This window comes from Urtica dioica, chromosome 4 (assembly GCF_054948205.1).
Source record: "Urtica dioica subsp. dioica isolate 48M chromosome 4, U.dioica_male_clone48M_v1_H2, whole genome shotgun sequence".
NCBI classification, from domain to species: Eukaryota; Viridiplantae; Streptophyta; class Magnoliopsida; order Rosales; family Urticaceae; genus Urtica; species Urtica dioica.
This window is the reverse complement of record NC_142759.1, coordinates 9,089,412-9,104,386: the sequence shown is the minus strand read 5'-3', so window position 1 is coordinate 9,104,386 and position 14,975 is coordinate 9,089,412. Positions and strand designations below refer to the sequence as shown.

Here is a 14,975-nt window from a genome sequence, read left to right as displayed (position 1 = left end):
ACAAACTCAAACCGAAATTCAATTTCAATTCAAACTAATTCCGACATAAACTTAAACCGAAATTCAATTTCAATTCAAAACAATTCCAACACAAACTCAAACCGAAATTCAATCTAATATTCTAATTTGAATCCAACATAAACTCAAACCAAAATTCAATTCCACACTCATTTTCTACATAAATATCAAATTCAATATTCAATTTCAATATAATTTAGACACAAATAAACAATTCTAACCTAATTTCAACATAAAAATACAAATTAAAAAAAAAAAAAAAAAAGACTTACCCGGAGTGAAGACGATGAGCATGGGGCGTGGTGAGTCAATGAAGTTGTCGGAGATGTGGGTTGTGGTCGGAGGCAAGGTTTTTGTTATTGTCTACTACAACAACAAAAAAACATTAGAAAACAAATATTCGTGTAAATGAAATATTTCAAATAACATGTAATTAATTTACCTTTTTATTATCTTTCTTGGTTGTAGTAGACATAATCTATGAAAAAACAAAATTAAACATAATCTCAATTCAAACCAATTCCAATACAAACTCAAACCGAAATTCAATTTCAATTCAAACTAATTTCGACATAAACTTAAACCGAAATTCAATTTCAATTTAAAACAATGCTAACACAAACTAAAACCGAAATTCAATCTAATATTCTAACTCAATTCAAACTCAAACTCAAGGTAATCAAATATTCTAACTCAAATCCAACATAAAATCAAACCAAAATTCAATTCCAAACTCATTTTCTACATAAATATCAAATTCAATATTCAATATCTATATAATTTAGACACAAATAAACAATTCTAACCTAATTTCAACATAAAAATACAAATTAAATAAAAAAAAATACTTACTTGGAGTGAAGACGACGAGCATTGGGCGTGGTGAGTCAATGAAGTTGTCGGAGATGTGTGTTGTGGTCGGAGGCAAGGTTTGTGGGTTTGTGTGGGGGTGTGTCGGAATGTTTGGTGGGTTTGTGAAGAGTGGGTTTGGTGGGTTTCGAAGAAGGAGAGGCGGAGAAGAAGAAGGGGGCGGAGAAGAAAATGGAGGACGGGGGAGAAGAAATGGGCGGAGAAGAAAAATGAGGCCGGGGAAGAAGAAGAAGGGCGGAGAAGAAGGAGAGGGTTGCGGGGAAGAAGAAGGGCGGGGAAAAAAAGGTGAGAAGAAGAGAATGGCGGAGGAAGAAGAGAGAAGAGAGAGAGAGGGCGGCGACGGCGGCGGAGGAAGAAGGAGAGGCGGCGAGTGGGCGTGGGTTGGAGAGAGAGAGAGATAGTGGGGTTGGGTCGGGGAGAGAGAGAGAGAGAGAGAGAGAGAGAGAGAGAGAGAAGAATAAGATAATGAAATTTCTGAAATTTTTGAAAAAAAAAATCGAGAGTGAAGTTTTTAAGTTCTAGTCTGCGACATTTCGCCGCGGCCAAATATATACGTGGCCGCGGCCAAATGTTTCCACAACGAGTTATTGTACCGTTGTGGAAACATTTCGCCGCGGCTAAAGCTTAAGCTCGCCGCGGCGAAATGTTTGGTTTTACAATTCTCCCACAACGGTACACTGTACCGTTGTGGAAGAGTTTGGCCGCGGCGAGTTTATGCCTTGACCGCGGCGAGATTCAACAATGGGTCACCATCCCGTTGTTTAAACCTTATTTTTTTTTTGAATTCCACAACGGGACAGTTGTCCCGTTGTGGAAACATCAAGACTCCACAACGGGACTCTTGTCCCATTGTGGAAACGTCATGATTCCACAACGGGACAACGTTTCGTTGTGGAATCTAACATTTGTAGTAGTGACGATGCAGATTCATCGCAACGAAAAGCGGTCAGGATGTGATCAACGCGATGGACGGTGGAGATTGGGCGAGGATTGGGCTTGTGTTTTGTCCCACCCACGATGTTAACCACATGGCCGACAATTTCATTGCCAGGCTGTACGATTAGAAAAGATCAAGTCGCTGAGATATAACTAAAAGATGCGACTTTTTCTCCTTTCTTTTTTGGGCCCAATTTTGCTGCTCATGGGCTTCGTTGCGTAAAGGGAGAATGGAAGTTGAATTTGGTGTGCTTCTTTTAGATTTAGAGAGCAGAGGGAGAAGATGGATGCTCTAAAAGTTCCAGGGATAGATTCTTATGACAATATTTTTAACATTTTTTTGTAAAAAAAAATATAAGTGGTGATGGTTGTAGTTGTGGGTTTGATTTGGTATGCTCACGAGACGAGCGATCAACATTGGCGGCACATCTTAAAATGCAAGGCATCGTCCCTTGCAAGTAAATGTCGTGAAGGGCATGTGAGCGTCTGGGTTGAGCAAGAATTTGTGTGAGCGTCCGGGGCATGGGAGCATTCGGGTTTCGCAAACAGCGTGCGAAAGTCCATGCGATAAGGAGTGAAGGTGTGTGCGAGCATACATGATCCCAAGCAAGGCAGTGAAGGTGCGAGCGTCCAAAAGCTTGTGCCAGTGATAAAAGAGTGTTCCCGAGCTATGGAGAATGATGTCGAGTCTTTGGACTCGATTCGGACTTTTTAGTTTGGGCCTATTTTGTTAAGTCATGGGATTGACCCAATGAAGGGCCCGATTTACGCCTTGGGCCCCCTAGTCAAATTGTGAAATTTCGAGGCTAGGCGTCAGGACAAAAGGCGCGAAACCCGATCACAAGCAACAAACTTGGTGTAGGTTGCGGCCTGCGGGCACGCGAGACGAACGAGCGACGAGCGATGAGCTTTGACAACACATCTTCATTTGCAAGACATTGTCCCTTGCAAGGCAAGGTCATGAAGGCCATGCGAGCGTCTGGTTTGCGCGAGCATCCGTGCTCGCGAGGTAGGGCCATCATAAATGCGCGTGCGTCCGAGTAGCGCGAGCATTCGGGCTTTGCAAATGGAGTGCAAACGTCTAGGCTTGCGAGGTAAGCCGTAAAGGCTTGTGGGCGCCCGCGTCGTGCGAGCGTCTGTTCTCGCGGGCAAGGTGGGTGAGGCATGCGACTGTTCAAAAATTTGTGCAAGCGACAGAGAGCGCTCCCAAACTATGCGATATGATGTCGAGCATCTGGACTCGATTTGAACTTTTGTGATTTGGGCCGTCTTGACCTTAACTCAATGAGTGGGCCGAATTTACGCCTTGGGCTGTAGTCAAATAGACCTAGCTCACGCTTTCAGACTTGTTAAGTGTCGGTCTGAACCAAAATGATGGTTGGAAAAGATTTAGTGGGCCAAAATAAACAAAATGCCCAATTGGTTTAAAAGAAGAATAAAATATATAAGCCCATTCAAGACAATGACTTGGTACTTGTGTACAAAAAGTAATTTTTTAACAAAAAAAAATAAAGGATATGTATAAATAAATTGACAAAGAATTATGTGCATATAATTTTGAATAGATCAGAAATATTGTTAATCATTTTTATTAATATAAGTAAAAATTGATCTTTTTTATTATTATTTTAGTACATATAAATTAGAACTTGAAAAAAATGAAAAATATGCATATTTATATAAATGAGTAGAAATACTTTGAGATATAAATAGAAGTTTACAATGCGTAAAATATATGTATGTATATATATATATATTTAATATATTTTGCAACATTATTTCCGTTCAATTTTCTAGTGATATGTAAATTTTTCATAGAAAATGGCATATCAGTTGCTTTTTTAACATTTTTTTCGTTCGATTTTTCGTCGACGTATCGATTTTGCGTAAATCAGAAGCTTCGAAATGGCGTCGAAAACCGCATTTTGAACCTTGATTCTACTGAGCTTGTTTTCATATTCTTATAACCTTTCCTTTATATTCCTATGTAATTGTCCTTATTTATAATTTTTATATTTCATATAGATTTATGTTTATTTATATAAGATAGTTTTGTAGAGTTTAAACTTTAATACGCTAATACTTGCATCATGTCAAAACCTCAAGCTAGCACAATGTCAATAGTACTCAAATAGTAAAACTTAATTTTGTAAACGTTTAATAGTCATTCATCAAAAAAAAAAAAAAAAGCCTAGTAATCATGTTCAATATAGTTTTTTTAAAAGTAATACACAGAATATAAAAAATTATAAAATAGGTTCTAAGACAATACATAGAATATCACTTGCCTGTGAGTGATACCTGTGCGATTAGAAAACCCTCTAGCTCGCCGTCTCGCCTTCTCCCACCGTATCGCACCTCTCATCGTCACGACCACCAGGTGATTTTCAAACACGTAGTTCCAGTTTTTTATTTTATTTTTTTTATTAGTACTGCTTGAATTCCCTATTTCATTTCAAAAATATATAATCGATGTGTTTTTTACTCAAGAGTAATTTTTATTGTTTTTAGTTCATGTAATTTGAAATCGTTTAAAATTCAAATTCCGTTTCGGGCAAAGTCTAATCAAGATATACCAGGTAGAGCATTCCCTGATTTTAGGGCTTAGGTGATGGTTTTTGTTCGTGTATTTGGATTTTGGGGAATTTTGTCCTCGGTTTTGACTTAGAAGTTTAGGGTTACGTTTTTCTTAGTTGAAACTGTATAAAAGTAGATGAAAAAGAAAAAGTCTTTAGAACAAGTCCAAATCTGCAAAGTGGTGTTCAAGCAAGGTCATTCACGTAAAAAAAATCCCAGCCTCATTTTCCAGACCTAAAACGTACGTTACTGAGGCGTTTTACCGTTTCCACGCCTCAGTACGTACATTTATAACGTTTTTTTAAAACCTTGGTTTGGTTGAACCTGCGACTTCTGTGCAATTTTTGGCGTTTTAAGTTTATATTTGATTCGTGTTTATGAATGAGCAGAAAATGGTGGGATTGTCGAGAGGCGAAATGCATTTCATACAGGGTGGTATTGCCCAAGACCTCCGTTCCGATGGTCGGAAGAGATATGCTTACAGACCAATCTCCGTCGAAACTGGAGTCATTCCACAGGTTTTTTATTATTTTTATTTTTAATTAAATAAAAGCAGAATTTGCACACACAAAATGTGAAAAATATACAATTCTTCTGAGATTGACCAGTCATGGTTTGTTTGTGATTTCCCTGTTTTCGCAGGCGAACGGTTCCGCCAGAGTGAGGATCGGTGCCACGGAGGTCATTGTCAGTGTGAAGGTAAGTCTTGGTGTGTGTTTTCAGGTTTAAATACGAACCAGAAGATATCGAATAGTGCTTGTGATTGATTTCTGATTCTGAGTGAAGGCCGAGCTTGGGAGGCCTAGCGCATCGCATTCTGACAAGGGAAAGCTTTCCATAAACGTCGATTGCAGTTCTACCGCCGCTCCAATTTTTGAGGTCACATTTGTTGTTATATACGTAAAGATATATGTGTACATATATATAATATTACCTTGACATAATCCGTAGCTGCGTTTCCACAGGGAAGAGGCGGGGAAGAGCTTTCAACGGAACTCTCGGTGGCTCTGCAGCGTTGTCTCTTAGGCGGCAAAAGCGGAGCAGGTTTTTTTTTTTCTTCCTTTGGTACTTGATTTCATGACAGGGAATCAGTTGTCGATGTTTTGCTATCGTGAATGGTTTTTTTTTAATATCTTTTCAGGCGCAGCGATCGATCTCTCGTCTTTAGTAGTCATTGCAGGGAAAATGTGTTGGGATCTCTATGTCGACGGGCTTGTTGTAAGCTCAGACGGGAATCTTCTAGATGCCCTCGGTGCTGCTATTAAGGTAGTTTGTTAGCTTGTGAAACTTCACTGCTCTTGACCAGGATTACAACATGGTCCAAGATTTACCATTTTTTATCGAGCGAAGCCATATAACCATGGTTTCAAATGTACGATATTTTGCATCGCTTACACATGAGGCCATTTCAGTTTAATATTACTCACAAGAAATTAAGTTTTTGTTTTATTACTCATAAGATGTCAATTTTGGACACTAATCTAATTAGCTTTGTCAAAAGAGTAATTTATGGTCTAATCGTTTTTTTGGGGAAAATATAATTGACACTCCCAAAAGGCCGCTTTAAGCGATACAGGAATCCCAACAGTCAACGTTTCATCCAATGACTCGGGCGATGATCGACCACCAGAGGTTGACATTAGTGACGAAGAGTTTCTACAGTTCGACACTTCCGGCGTACCTGTCATAGTCACGCTAACCAAGGTGACTCTGACTTCACTCTTTTTTTTTTTGCTTTTTAGCGCATGCAGTCTCTGGGTTAATGTGCAAGTGGGCATATTGATCCCCTAACTATTTTTTAAAACAAAAATATTGTCAAACTATTGATTGTGCAGTAATCTAGTTTCTTTTTTTGTATAATATTAAACATTATTTGCTGACTTAGAATATAATGCTCAAGTAACTTGTTTGCCATTTATGTTTCTAAATATATGTTAAATTGTACAGTTGACTTCATCAGAAAAAAAAAAGTTCATCTTATTATGAACATGGCTAAACTGTTACAAAATCAATAGTTTTAGGATATATTGCTCAAAAGATTAGCTTATGGACCAAAATCCACTTGCTTAATAGTTTGGGAAGTATTTGGGTTTTTTTTCTTCTTCTTCTTCTTCATCTTGTTATGTGTTTTTCTAAACGTTATGCGTGTAGGTCGGGAAGCACTACATCGTTGATGCCACTGCAGAAGAGGAGACCCAAATGGACTCAGCCGTATCAATCTCGGTAAACAGGACGGGAATCGTTTGCGGTTTGACCAAGCGTGGTGGGGCCGGCTTGGACCCCAGCATTGTTCTTGACATGATATCTGTGGCCAAACACGTCGGCGAGGAGCTGATTGACAAGTTGGACTCTGAGATTGCTTCTGCAGAGGCCGGTCAAGAAGAGTCGTGATACAGTAGATTTTTTTTTTATGATGAGCTTGAGTAGAGTTTTGATCAGGTGATAGAGTATATCTCGGTGTTTTTTTTTTTTTTAATGAAATACAAAATCTGATTATTCATTGGGTTATAGGAATACAAACCAAGCTGCTAAATTTTCATCTATTAATTAAGATATGACTACTTACAAGAATCCCCTGAACTCCTACACAATTAACACTACGCCCTCTAATGTCGAAAATCGTACTAAACAAACCTTGAAATCCTGCACCGTATCGTACCGAGTACTTCTGTCAAATTTTTTTTTACGAAGGTGTGTATACGTTTTTTGCACGAGACAAGGGCATAGCTGTAATATGAACACATGGTGTCTGTTTCAAGCACGGAGTATGGGTCACAACTGTAGCTTCAACAGTGTGTGAACTCACTTTGTTCGATGTAAGGTTGTCGATAAAATTCAGTTCACACCCTTGGAAAATCAGCCCTCCGATGATACTTCGTGCTGCCTAGGCCTTATAATTATGAGTTAGTAGTTAACTCATCTAATCAAATGTGATTAGACGAACATATATACATGCACAACTAACTTCAAGTGTGACTGGTTAACAAATGCGATTACAGAATTATGCTATCTCATATTTCTCTTTCTCCGAGTATTTTTCTTGCTTCTCAAGCACTGTTATCACAGAAAAAGATATATATAGAAGTAGTATAACCATAAATAAATGGTATATAAAGAAAGTATTTCGTTTCACTGTTCATCTCAATTTGAAAGAGGAGAGCGAGGGCATGTTTTTGGTGTGTTTACTTTTGTTGTAAAGGGCAACGGAGTTCAATGATTGTACCCACGCTCCAATCATTCATTTAATTTTCAAAACCCAAATTGTTAAATCAAACAAACACCTAAAAGTGGTTGGTTTGGAATTGAAATTGGATATATATAAATAAAAAAGAGTGCGATTGGCTTTTGCCAAGTACGCTCTCTTGTCGTATGCTCTACACGTGTTTCTCCTCAGACACTTTTCACAAAACTTAAAAAAGAATGCAAAATATACAATAATAATTTTCTTTTTGCATATAGGGAAGAAATAGAATGGCTAAGGGGATTCACCATCGGATCTTCATTTGCTTGAAGATATTGAGAGTTATGTTTTGTCGTTTTGTTATTTTGTTATTTTTCTTTGAAAATCCCTGGTTTTCTTTCTATCGGTCAAAAAAATTATGTACAGTACATTAATTGTGTTAAGCTAACCTGTCGTTACCTATTCCATCAAGCAACTTGATGTTCACGCTTTATCTTTTTTTTGCTATGGAGAGTTCAATTATATAATTTGTGCCACCAAGTTGACATGGGACCTTGAATGAGGTATACCCGGGTTTTGGGCTATGCCATGTGACAAAGATCATGAATTTTCAATTATTTAAAGGGTAAATGGGAAAATAACACATTTATACCCTGTGTTTTAGTGAAATGTCGAGTTTAACCTTCGTTTTCGAAAATATCGAGTTCATACCCTGTGTTTAACTAAAATGACGAAATTATACAATTTGTTTAACTAAAATGACGAAATTATACCTGAAATAGACAACAGTGTCACGAATATTCTTTTTATTGAAAACCGAGGATTAAACTCGGCATTTTACTAAAACGCATGGTATAAATGTGTTATTTTCCCTTATTTAAACCTAGGAAGAAGATGAAAAAGGTGATTATGAAAGGTATGCCATTCTACGATATGGGGACTTTTTTTTCAAAAAAATAATGCGCATAATGTGCAATTACTGTTGTTCTCTTTGTATTGGTATACCCGATATATACATTTTGAGCTGAAGATTTATTTATTTTATAAAAAGATTAAGCAAGCAAACTTTTGAAATGTAGAGAATGATAAAAAAAAATGGTCATGGAGAATGAAGCTTATTAGCTGTTTAATAGGATCGAACTTGTCCCACCTGACTAGAAATCTTAGATTACTAGTGCATACGTTTACCCATTCACAAAAATACGACCCTAGAACTAAATCATTGAAATAAATAAAATACAAAAAAGAGTTTCCAGAAAAAGAAAGTTGCTATATGTATTTAAAAGGATAGAGCAAAAAAGTATAGACATATATCTGTCCACGAATCCCACCAAACGCAGTGCCTTAAAAATGAAATCCCATAAAATACCACATTAATTGGTGCGTTGCCGGTTACAACCTACGGCATTTTGGTAAGTGGTAACAACCGGAATCAAAAGAAACTCTTAAAATATTTAAAGTTTTCTATAATTATATCCTCAATTGCAGCAAGTAAATGTAACATTATAAATTATTACTTTAATTATTTCGAACTCTCGGACAACACTCCAGTACCTCTGTCTCGTCCAAACATAAAGTTACTTAAAAATAAATAAATAAATAAATAAAAAAAGCTTGAATTTAAAAAAAAAAGAATAAAACTCCCTTCTCTTCTTCCCTCCCAAGCGATTATCAGAAAAAAAAAAAAAAAAAAAAAAAAATCAAAAAATGCGAAATCAGCAACGATCATCCACTCCATTTCTTTCGCCTCCGGTTCTAATCGTACTGATTCCGATCGCGGCGTTCGTCTTCCTCTTTGTGGCGGTCCCTCCGGTGGTGTCCTTCGCGTCCACCGTTTTCCGGCCACTCGCCTTCAGAAACGGATGGAGCTTCCTCAACATTCTCCTCGTCCTATTCGCCGTCCTCTGCGGCGTCTTCGCCAACCGAAACGACGACGAACCTGACGCCGCCGCCGCCGGCGACGCATCGGCGACTGAGGCCGCGACAGCCGTCGCTGCTGCGGCGGGTGGAGCAGAGTCCGGCTCGGATAACCCGCAGGCGTGGTTCGGATACACGGAAGGATATCCCGGCGACCGTACGGCGGCGAACACCACCGTCCGGCGGCTGAGGAGGAGTAGTAGCTCGTATCCGGATCTGAGGAACGATTCCTTGTGGAATGACCGAGACGACGAGCAGCAGAGAGTGCGCTTCTTTGACGACTTCGAAGTCCACAAGCACCGCCAAACGACGCCGTTTCACAGTCCACCTCGTCGGCACCAGAATCCGCCGGAGGAGGCGAAGGTGATTCCGGTCGAATCGTTCGTTCCTCGGACTCCGACGGTGGACAAGTCTCCTCCTACAGGTCCGCCGCCGCCGCCTCCACCGCCGTCGGATCATCGCAAGCCGCGGCGGACCTATCAGGCAGCAGGACGGAGAGAGAAGATGAGAGGCCAAAAGCACGGCAGTTGTACCGAAGCGGACTCAAAGGTCGTTCAGTCTCCTCCTCCGCCTCCTCCTCTGCCGCCGCCTTCGCCGGCGAGGATTCGAACGGAACCGAAGAAGCTCGAGCGACGGAAGAGCAACGTGAAGAAGGAGATAGCCACGGCTTTGGCTTCGCTGTACAACCAGAGGAAGAGAAAGAGGAAGCAGAAGACCACCGTCACGCCCGGAGCTAGCAGCAGCGGCGATCTCGATTCCGCTGCCCAATCTCCGCCGGTACAACAACAGAACCCCGGCTTTCCACCGCCGTCGCCGCCTCCGCCGCCGCCGCCGCTACCTCCTCCTCCGTCGTCCGTTTTCAACAGCCTGTTCAAGAAAGGAACCAGCAAGACCAAACGAATCCACTCCGTTCCTCCTCCTCCTCCTCCTCCTCTTCCACCTCCGCCGTCGTCGAAATACGAAATCCGGTCGAAGCCTTCGCCGCCGGCGCCTCCGACTCCTCCGCCGCTGCGTTCCCGGCTGAAACCGCCCCTTCCGGCGAAGCCGAAGTGCTACGACGACAATGCGAGCAGCGGCGGCCAGAGCCCGCTGATCCCGATCCCTCCGCCGCCGCCGCCGCCTTTCAAGATGGCGGAGTGGAGATTCGACGTCCGGGGGGATTTCGTTCGTATAGTTAGCGCGCAGAGCTCGCGCTGTGGATCGCCTGAATTGGACGACGCAGACTCATCGTCAGCGAAAGGTGGCCAGGATGTGGTCAACGCGATGGACGGTGGAGATGGGGCCAGGGCTGGGCTTGTGTTCTGTCCCAGCCCAGATGTTAACCTCAAGGCCGACAATTTCATTGCCAGGCTGTACGATGGGTGGAGGTTAGAGAAGATCAAGTCGCTGAGAGAGAACCGAAAGATGTGACTTTTTTTTTCTTCTTCTTTTTGGGCCCAATTTAGTTGCCCCTGGGCTTTGTGGCTTAAAGATAGTTGAAAGTTGGGATAACACGCAAAGTTACGTCACTTTGTGGCTTGAGTAGAGAAATTGAATCTGGTGTGCTTTTTTGAGACTTGAGAGTAGAGGGCCAGGAGTGATGCTCTAAAGTTATAGCAAAAAAAAAAAGAGTGATGCTCTAAAGTCTCCCAGGGATGGATTTTTATGGCCATATTTTTAAGACTTTCTTGCATAAAAAAAGTGGCGATTGATTGTAGTTGTGGGTTTTACTGGTTTGATGAGCGTGTACATAGGTGATGTACTAAACTTAGAGACAGCTGATAAGCTTACAACTATAAATATTTTTGTTCTTTCAAATTCTAAATCTCGAATAACTAAAGATTTGTTGACGAATAGATTAAAAAAAAATGTTGACGTACAAAAAGGTTTCGGGAGTTTGGAAGAGAGTAAAAGGAGACCTCTCTTCTTTTACTTTTACTGGCCCAAAAACAGTTATGGTACAATTTTACGGAACAAAGAGTTATGACATTATTTTGGTTCGGTTTAGAACAAAGCTTTTCTTTTCTCTGAATATTGTAATATATTTTAGTTTTTTTTTCTAATTATATTTGAACAATGTAAGAACTAAATAAAAGTGCTCCGTTTTGATTTGACTGATATTTTAATAACCAAAAACTTCGTTCTAATTGGTTTCGGAAATTTATCAAGAACAAAACAAAGTTTCAAATGCCCAAGACTAGGTTGCACAAAATTAAATGTCACTTGATATCCTACATGTTTTCTATATTGCATATGAATATGTGTACTTTTATGTTGTAATTAAAAATGGAGATTCGTAATTAATTAGGTCACTTTAAACATGTGATTTTGGATCTAGCCTATGTTTGACAATTTTTAAAGATATAGTCAAATAGCTAATGTGTCAATAATTAAGGTCTGATTTGCCCTCATTTATTAAAAAATTTGTCACTTTCTCTTTTCTATTTTTTTTCAAATAATTTTTTTTGTATTAAAACTTCAAAAATTCGTATCTTTCTAATACGAACTCGAAATTGAGTGATTTCAGATCTTACAAATTCGTGGCGTCGAGATCTTCAAAAATAGACCCATTGTGTTTGATGAAAAATTATGTTTAATGCATCATATTTACGTTTCCATTTATTTTTTTGATAATTTCAAAAAAATTCAGTTATTTCCATATTTAAGATAGTAACGTGATTTTTCTACATCTATGGTATTAAACATGATTTTTCATCAAACACAAATTCATCTATTTTTTAAGATCTCGGCGTCACGAATCCGTAGGATTTGGAATCACTCAATTTCGAGTTCATATGAGATAGATATGATTTTTTGAAGTTTTATGTAAAAAAAAAGTGTAGGAAAAAAGTAGAAGAGATAAAATGACGAATTTGTTAATAAATAAGGGTAAATCACACTTTAATTATTGCCACGTAAACCTATTGGCTATTTCCCTAAAAATTGTGAAACGTGGACTAAAAACAAATTTCATAGTTTCATTTTGACTATTTTGCTACACTGTCCTTGAAAATAACATTATTCAAAATGAGAAATGATTTTCATCATCTGCACAAAGAGAAAAATTAAAGAAAATCAGTGGGTCCCACCATAAAGAATTTTAAAGTTTACACTTTACACTTATTTTTATCCCCATCATCCGGATGATGAGTATCATCACTCTTTAAAATACCATATAAATTCATAACAATTAAAAAAATATTTGATAAGTGGTCTAAAGAATGTTACCTAAAATGTTAACAATGCGATAAAAGTATAAACAAATTTAAATTGTAAACATTTCTACGTAAAAGTAAACAATATTGATACAAATTGATTTTTTATTTATTATTTTGTAAACGATAAATTACACAAAATATCTATTTGAAACCAAGTAATTAATAAAATAAATTTCAACGTTTCAAGTTTTCAACATAGTAGCCAAAGTTACGCTGTCAATATAAAAGTTGACATTAGATGTAGGGAGCAATTTACTAACTAATGGCTTGTCATCAAAGTAACGTGTTAAATATAGAGTTTTGACAAAAATTTGCTCAGTACAAAAAAATGGAACGAAAAAAAATGATAGACTGAAAAGAAGATTACGCTTGGTCGAAAAGATAACAATAATGTAAGTCCGGGACAGAGTAAGAGATAATTAGGTATGTCAATTTGACCCGTTACTCGCGTTCCGGCCCGTTACCCTATTTATTCGGGTCGGGTAATACCCGTTCTTTTTTGGGTAAACGGGTAATACCTGTTAAGCTTTTAACGGGTCTGGGTACGGGTAACGGAATAGTCGTCCCGTACCCGATTACCTGGGACCCGACCCGTTAACTTTTAAATATTTAAAAAGATAAGGAAAAATTCCTTTTTTACCCCCTGGACTCGTACCTCGATTTCATTTCACCTCCTGAATTCGAAAATGTTGCAAAACTTGGCTCTCAACTCAGGCACGTGTTACACGTCCCACCTTCCGTCAGTTTTCGGACGTTAAGTTATAACGGTTTGATGATGTGGCATGATTTTAAAGGGTTTTTTCGTGAAATTATGATTTTACCCTTGACTATTTGAAAAGAAAACAAATTGAAAACTAAATTAAAACAAATAAAAGATCTTCGTCATCAGATACACTTAACCTTAAGGAAATTAACTATTCGCATCTTTCTTCTACTTCTTCATCAACAGCCAAGGACAAGGTACTTCAAAAAAAAAAAAAAATCCCAGAAACCCTAAATCCTCAAATTGACAGGCACTATTTCTAACGAGGACATTTCTCTCCACGGCTTTATCTGTAGATCGAGGGAACAGAGCAGTTCATTCATTATATACGCGTAAAAAAGAAAGTCTTTTTTTTTCATTAATTAGTTTTTTTTTTATATTTTTATTTTGATCTGAATCTTCCATCTCTTCAACCAAACAAATCTCCATCTAGCTAGGTCTCCGATTTTTGCTTCTCCAAAAATCAATTTATACCCGTTTCATTTTCTCTGTTTTTTTTTTCTTCTCAAACTCAAGTTCTTTTGAGTTCTCTTCTGACCCACCCAAAAAAAAAAAAAAAAAACTTCTTTCAGTTCTATGTTGGGCACTATTTCTGCTCCGCTCTGAACCGCCGAGAACGAGGAGCCCGGCGAGACCCACTTGCTCCGGCGACATCGATTCCCTTGCAACCCTAACGACGCTGCAAGTCCCGGTCCGGAGGAAAAGCTGGGCCACGGAGCAAGCGCGCTCGATCTGCTCCTTCCAGTTCTGGTGCCGTAGGAATCGCAGAGCTTTCGCTTTGCTTCAAAAGGACGGTAATCGGACTTTAGCTTGGAGAGCTTTAGAACCTTCGAGACCGGGACCGATTCGGCGGCGATATTCTTCGCCGCGTCGTCTTTGGTGAGCCCCGAGCCGGGGCGGTCGTCGAGGACGAGGCAAAGCTCGGCGGCGGCGGAGTCGAAGAGCGGGTGAGGGAGGGGGATCTTGTAGGAGTTGACTCGGTCGCTCTTGGAGGGTCGTCGCTGCAAGTTGCGATGGAGATAGACGATGATCGATTTTTCGGATCGAGGTTTGGGCTGTTCGAGCGGCGGATTTGGGCTCGCTCGTTGCCGGGTTTCGGGCTCGACGGGGCGTTCGATAGACGGTCTTGTTGTTGTTGCTCAGGGAAAGATGAGAGAGAGAGTAAAGAATTATGAATATCCTAGAATTATTTAATTATTTAATAACAATTAATTAATATATCTGATAATAATATTTAAATATTAAAGTATTCATTATAAACAAAAATACTCTTATACCCCTTAAACTCCACACACGTGATAAACACGTGATAACTTAACGTCCGAAAACTGACGGAAGGTGGGACGTGTAACACGTGCCTGAGTTGAGAGCCAAGTTTTGCAACATTTTCGAATTCATGGGGTGAAATGAAATCGAGGTACGAGTCCAGGGGGTAAAAAAGTAATTTTTCCAAAAGATAATAAATTTGTATAGGTTGCAATGAAGATGATAACGTTGCAATGAAGATGACCAAATT

At 39.2% G+C, this 14,975-nt stretch overlaps 2 protein-coding genes across 2 annotated transcripts; both read left to right on the top strand.

Moving 5' to 3' along the window:
- The first annotated feature begins 4,062 nt into the window (after positions 1–4,062).
- Positions 4,063–6,972, top strand: LOC149400146 (3'-5'-exoribonuclease family protein). Its single transcript, XM_089613644.1, has 8 exons — positions 4,063–4,204; positions 4,791–4,919; positions 5,044–5,100; positions 5,188–5,280; positions 5,367–5,445; positions 5,543–5,667; positions 5,959–6,105; positions 6,553–6,972. Exons 2-8 carry the CDS (start codon positions 4,794–4,796, stop codon positions 6,790–6,792), a joined length of 867 nt encoding a protein of 288 aa, XP_089469770.1. The 5' UTR covers positions 4,063–4,204; positions 4,791–4,793; the 3' UTR covers positions 6,793–6,972.
- A 2,242-nt stretch (positions 6,973–9,214) lies between these two features.
- LOC149400145 (hydroxyproline-rich glycoprotein family protein) lies at positions 9,215–11,052 on the top strand. Its single transcript, XM_089613643.1, has one exon. It carries the CDS (start codon positions 9,290–9,292, stop codon positions 10,907–10,909), a length of 1,620 nt encoding a protein of 539 aa, XP_089469769.1. The 5' UTR covers positions 9,215–9,289; the 3' UTR covers positions 10,910–11,052.
- Positions 11,053–14,975: the final 3,923 nt, after the last annotated feature.

Coding starts and splice junctions, on each gene's coding strand:
- LOC149400146 (XM_089613644.1), top strand. CDS start 4,794: ATGGTGGGATTGTCGAGAGGCGAAATGCATTTCATACAGGGTGGTATT. Junction 5,101..5,187: donor AGGTCATTGTCAGTGTGAAG/GTAAGTCTTGGT, acceptor TTCTGAGTGAAG/GCCGAGCTTGGGAGGCCTAG. Junction 5,668..5,958: donor CCCTCGGTGCTGCTATTAAG/GTAGTTTGTTAG, acceptor CACTCCCAAAAG/GCCGCTTTAAGCGATACAGG.
- LOC149400145 (XM_089613643.1), top strand. CDS start 9,290: ATGCGAAATCAGCAACGATCATCCACTCCATTTCTTTCGCCTCCGGTT.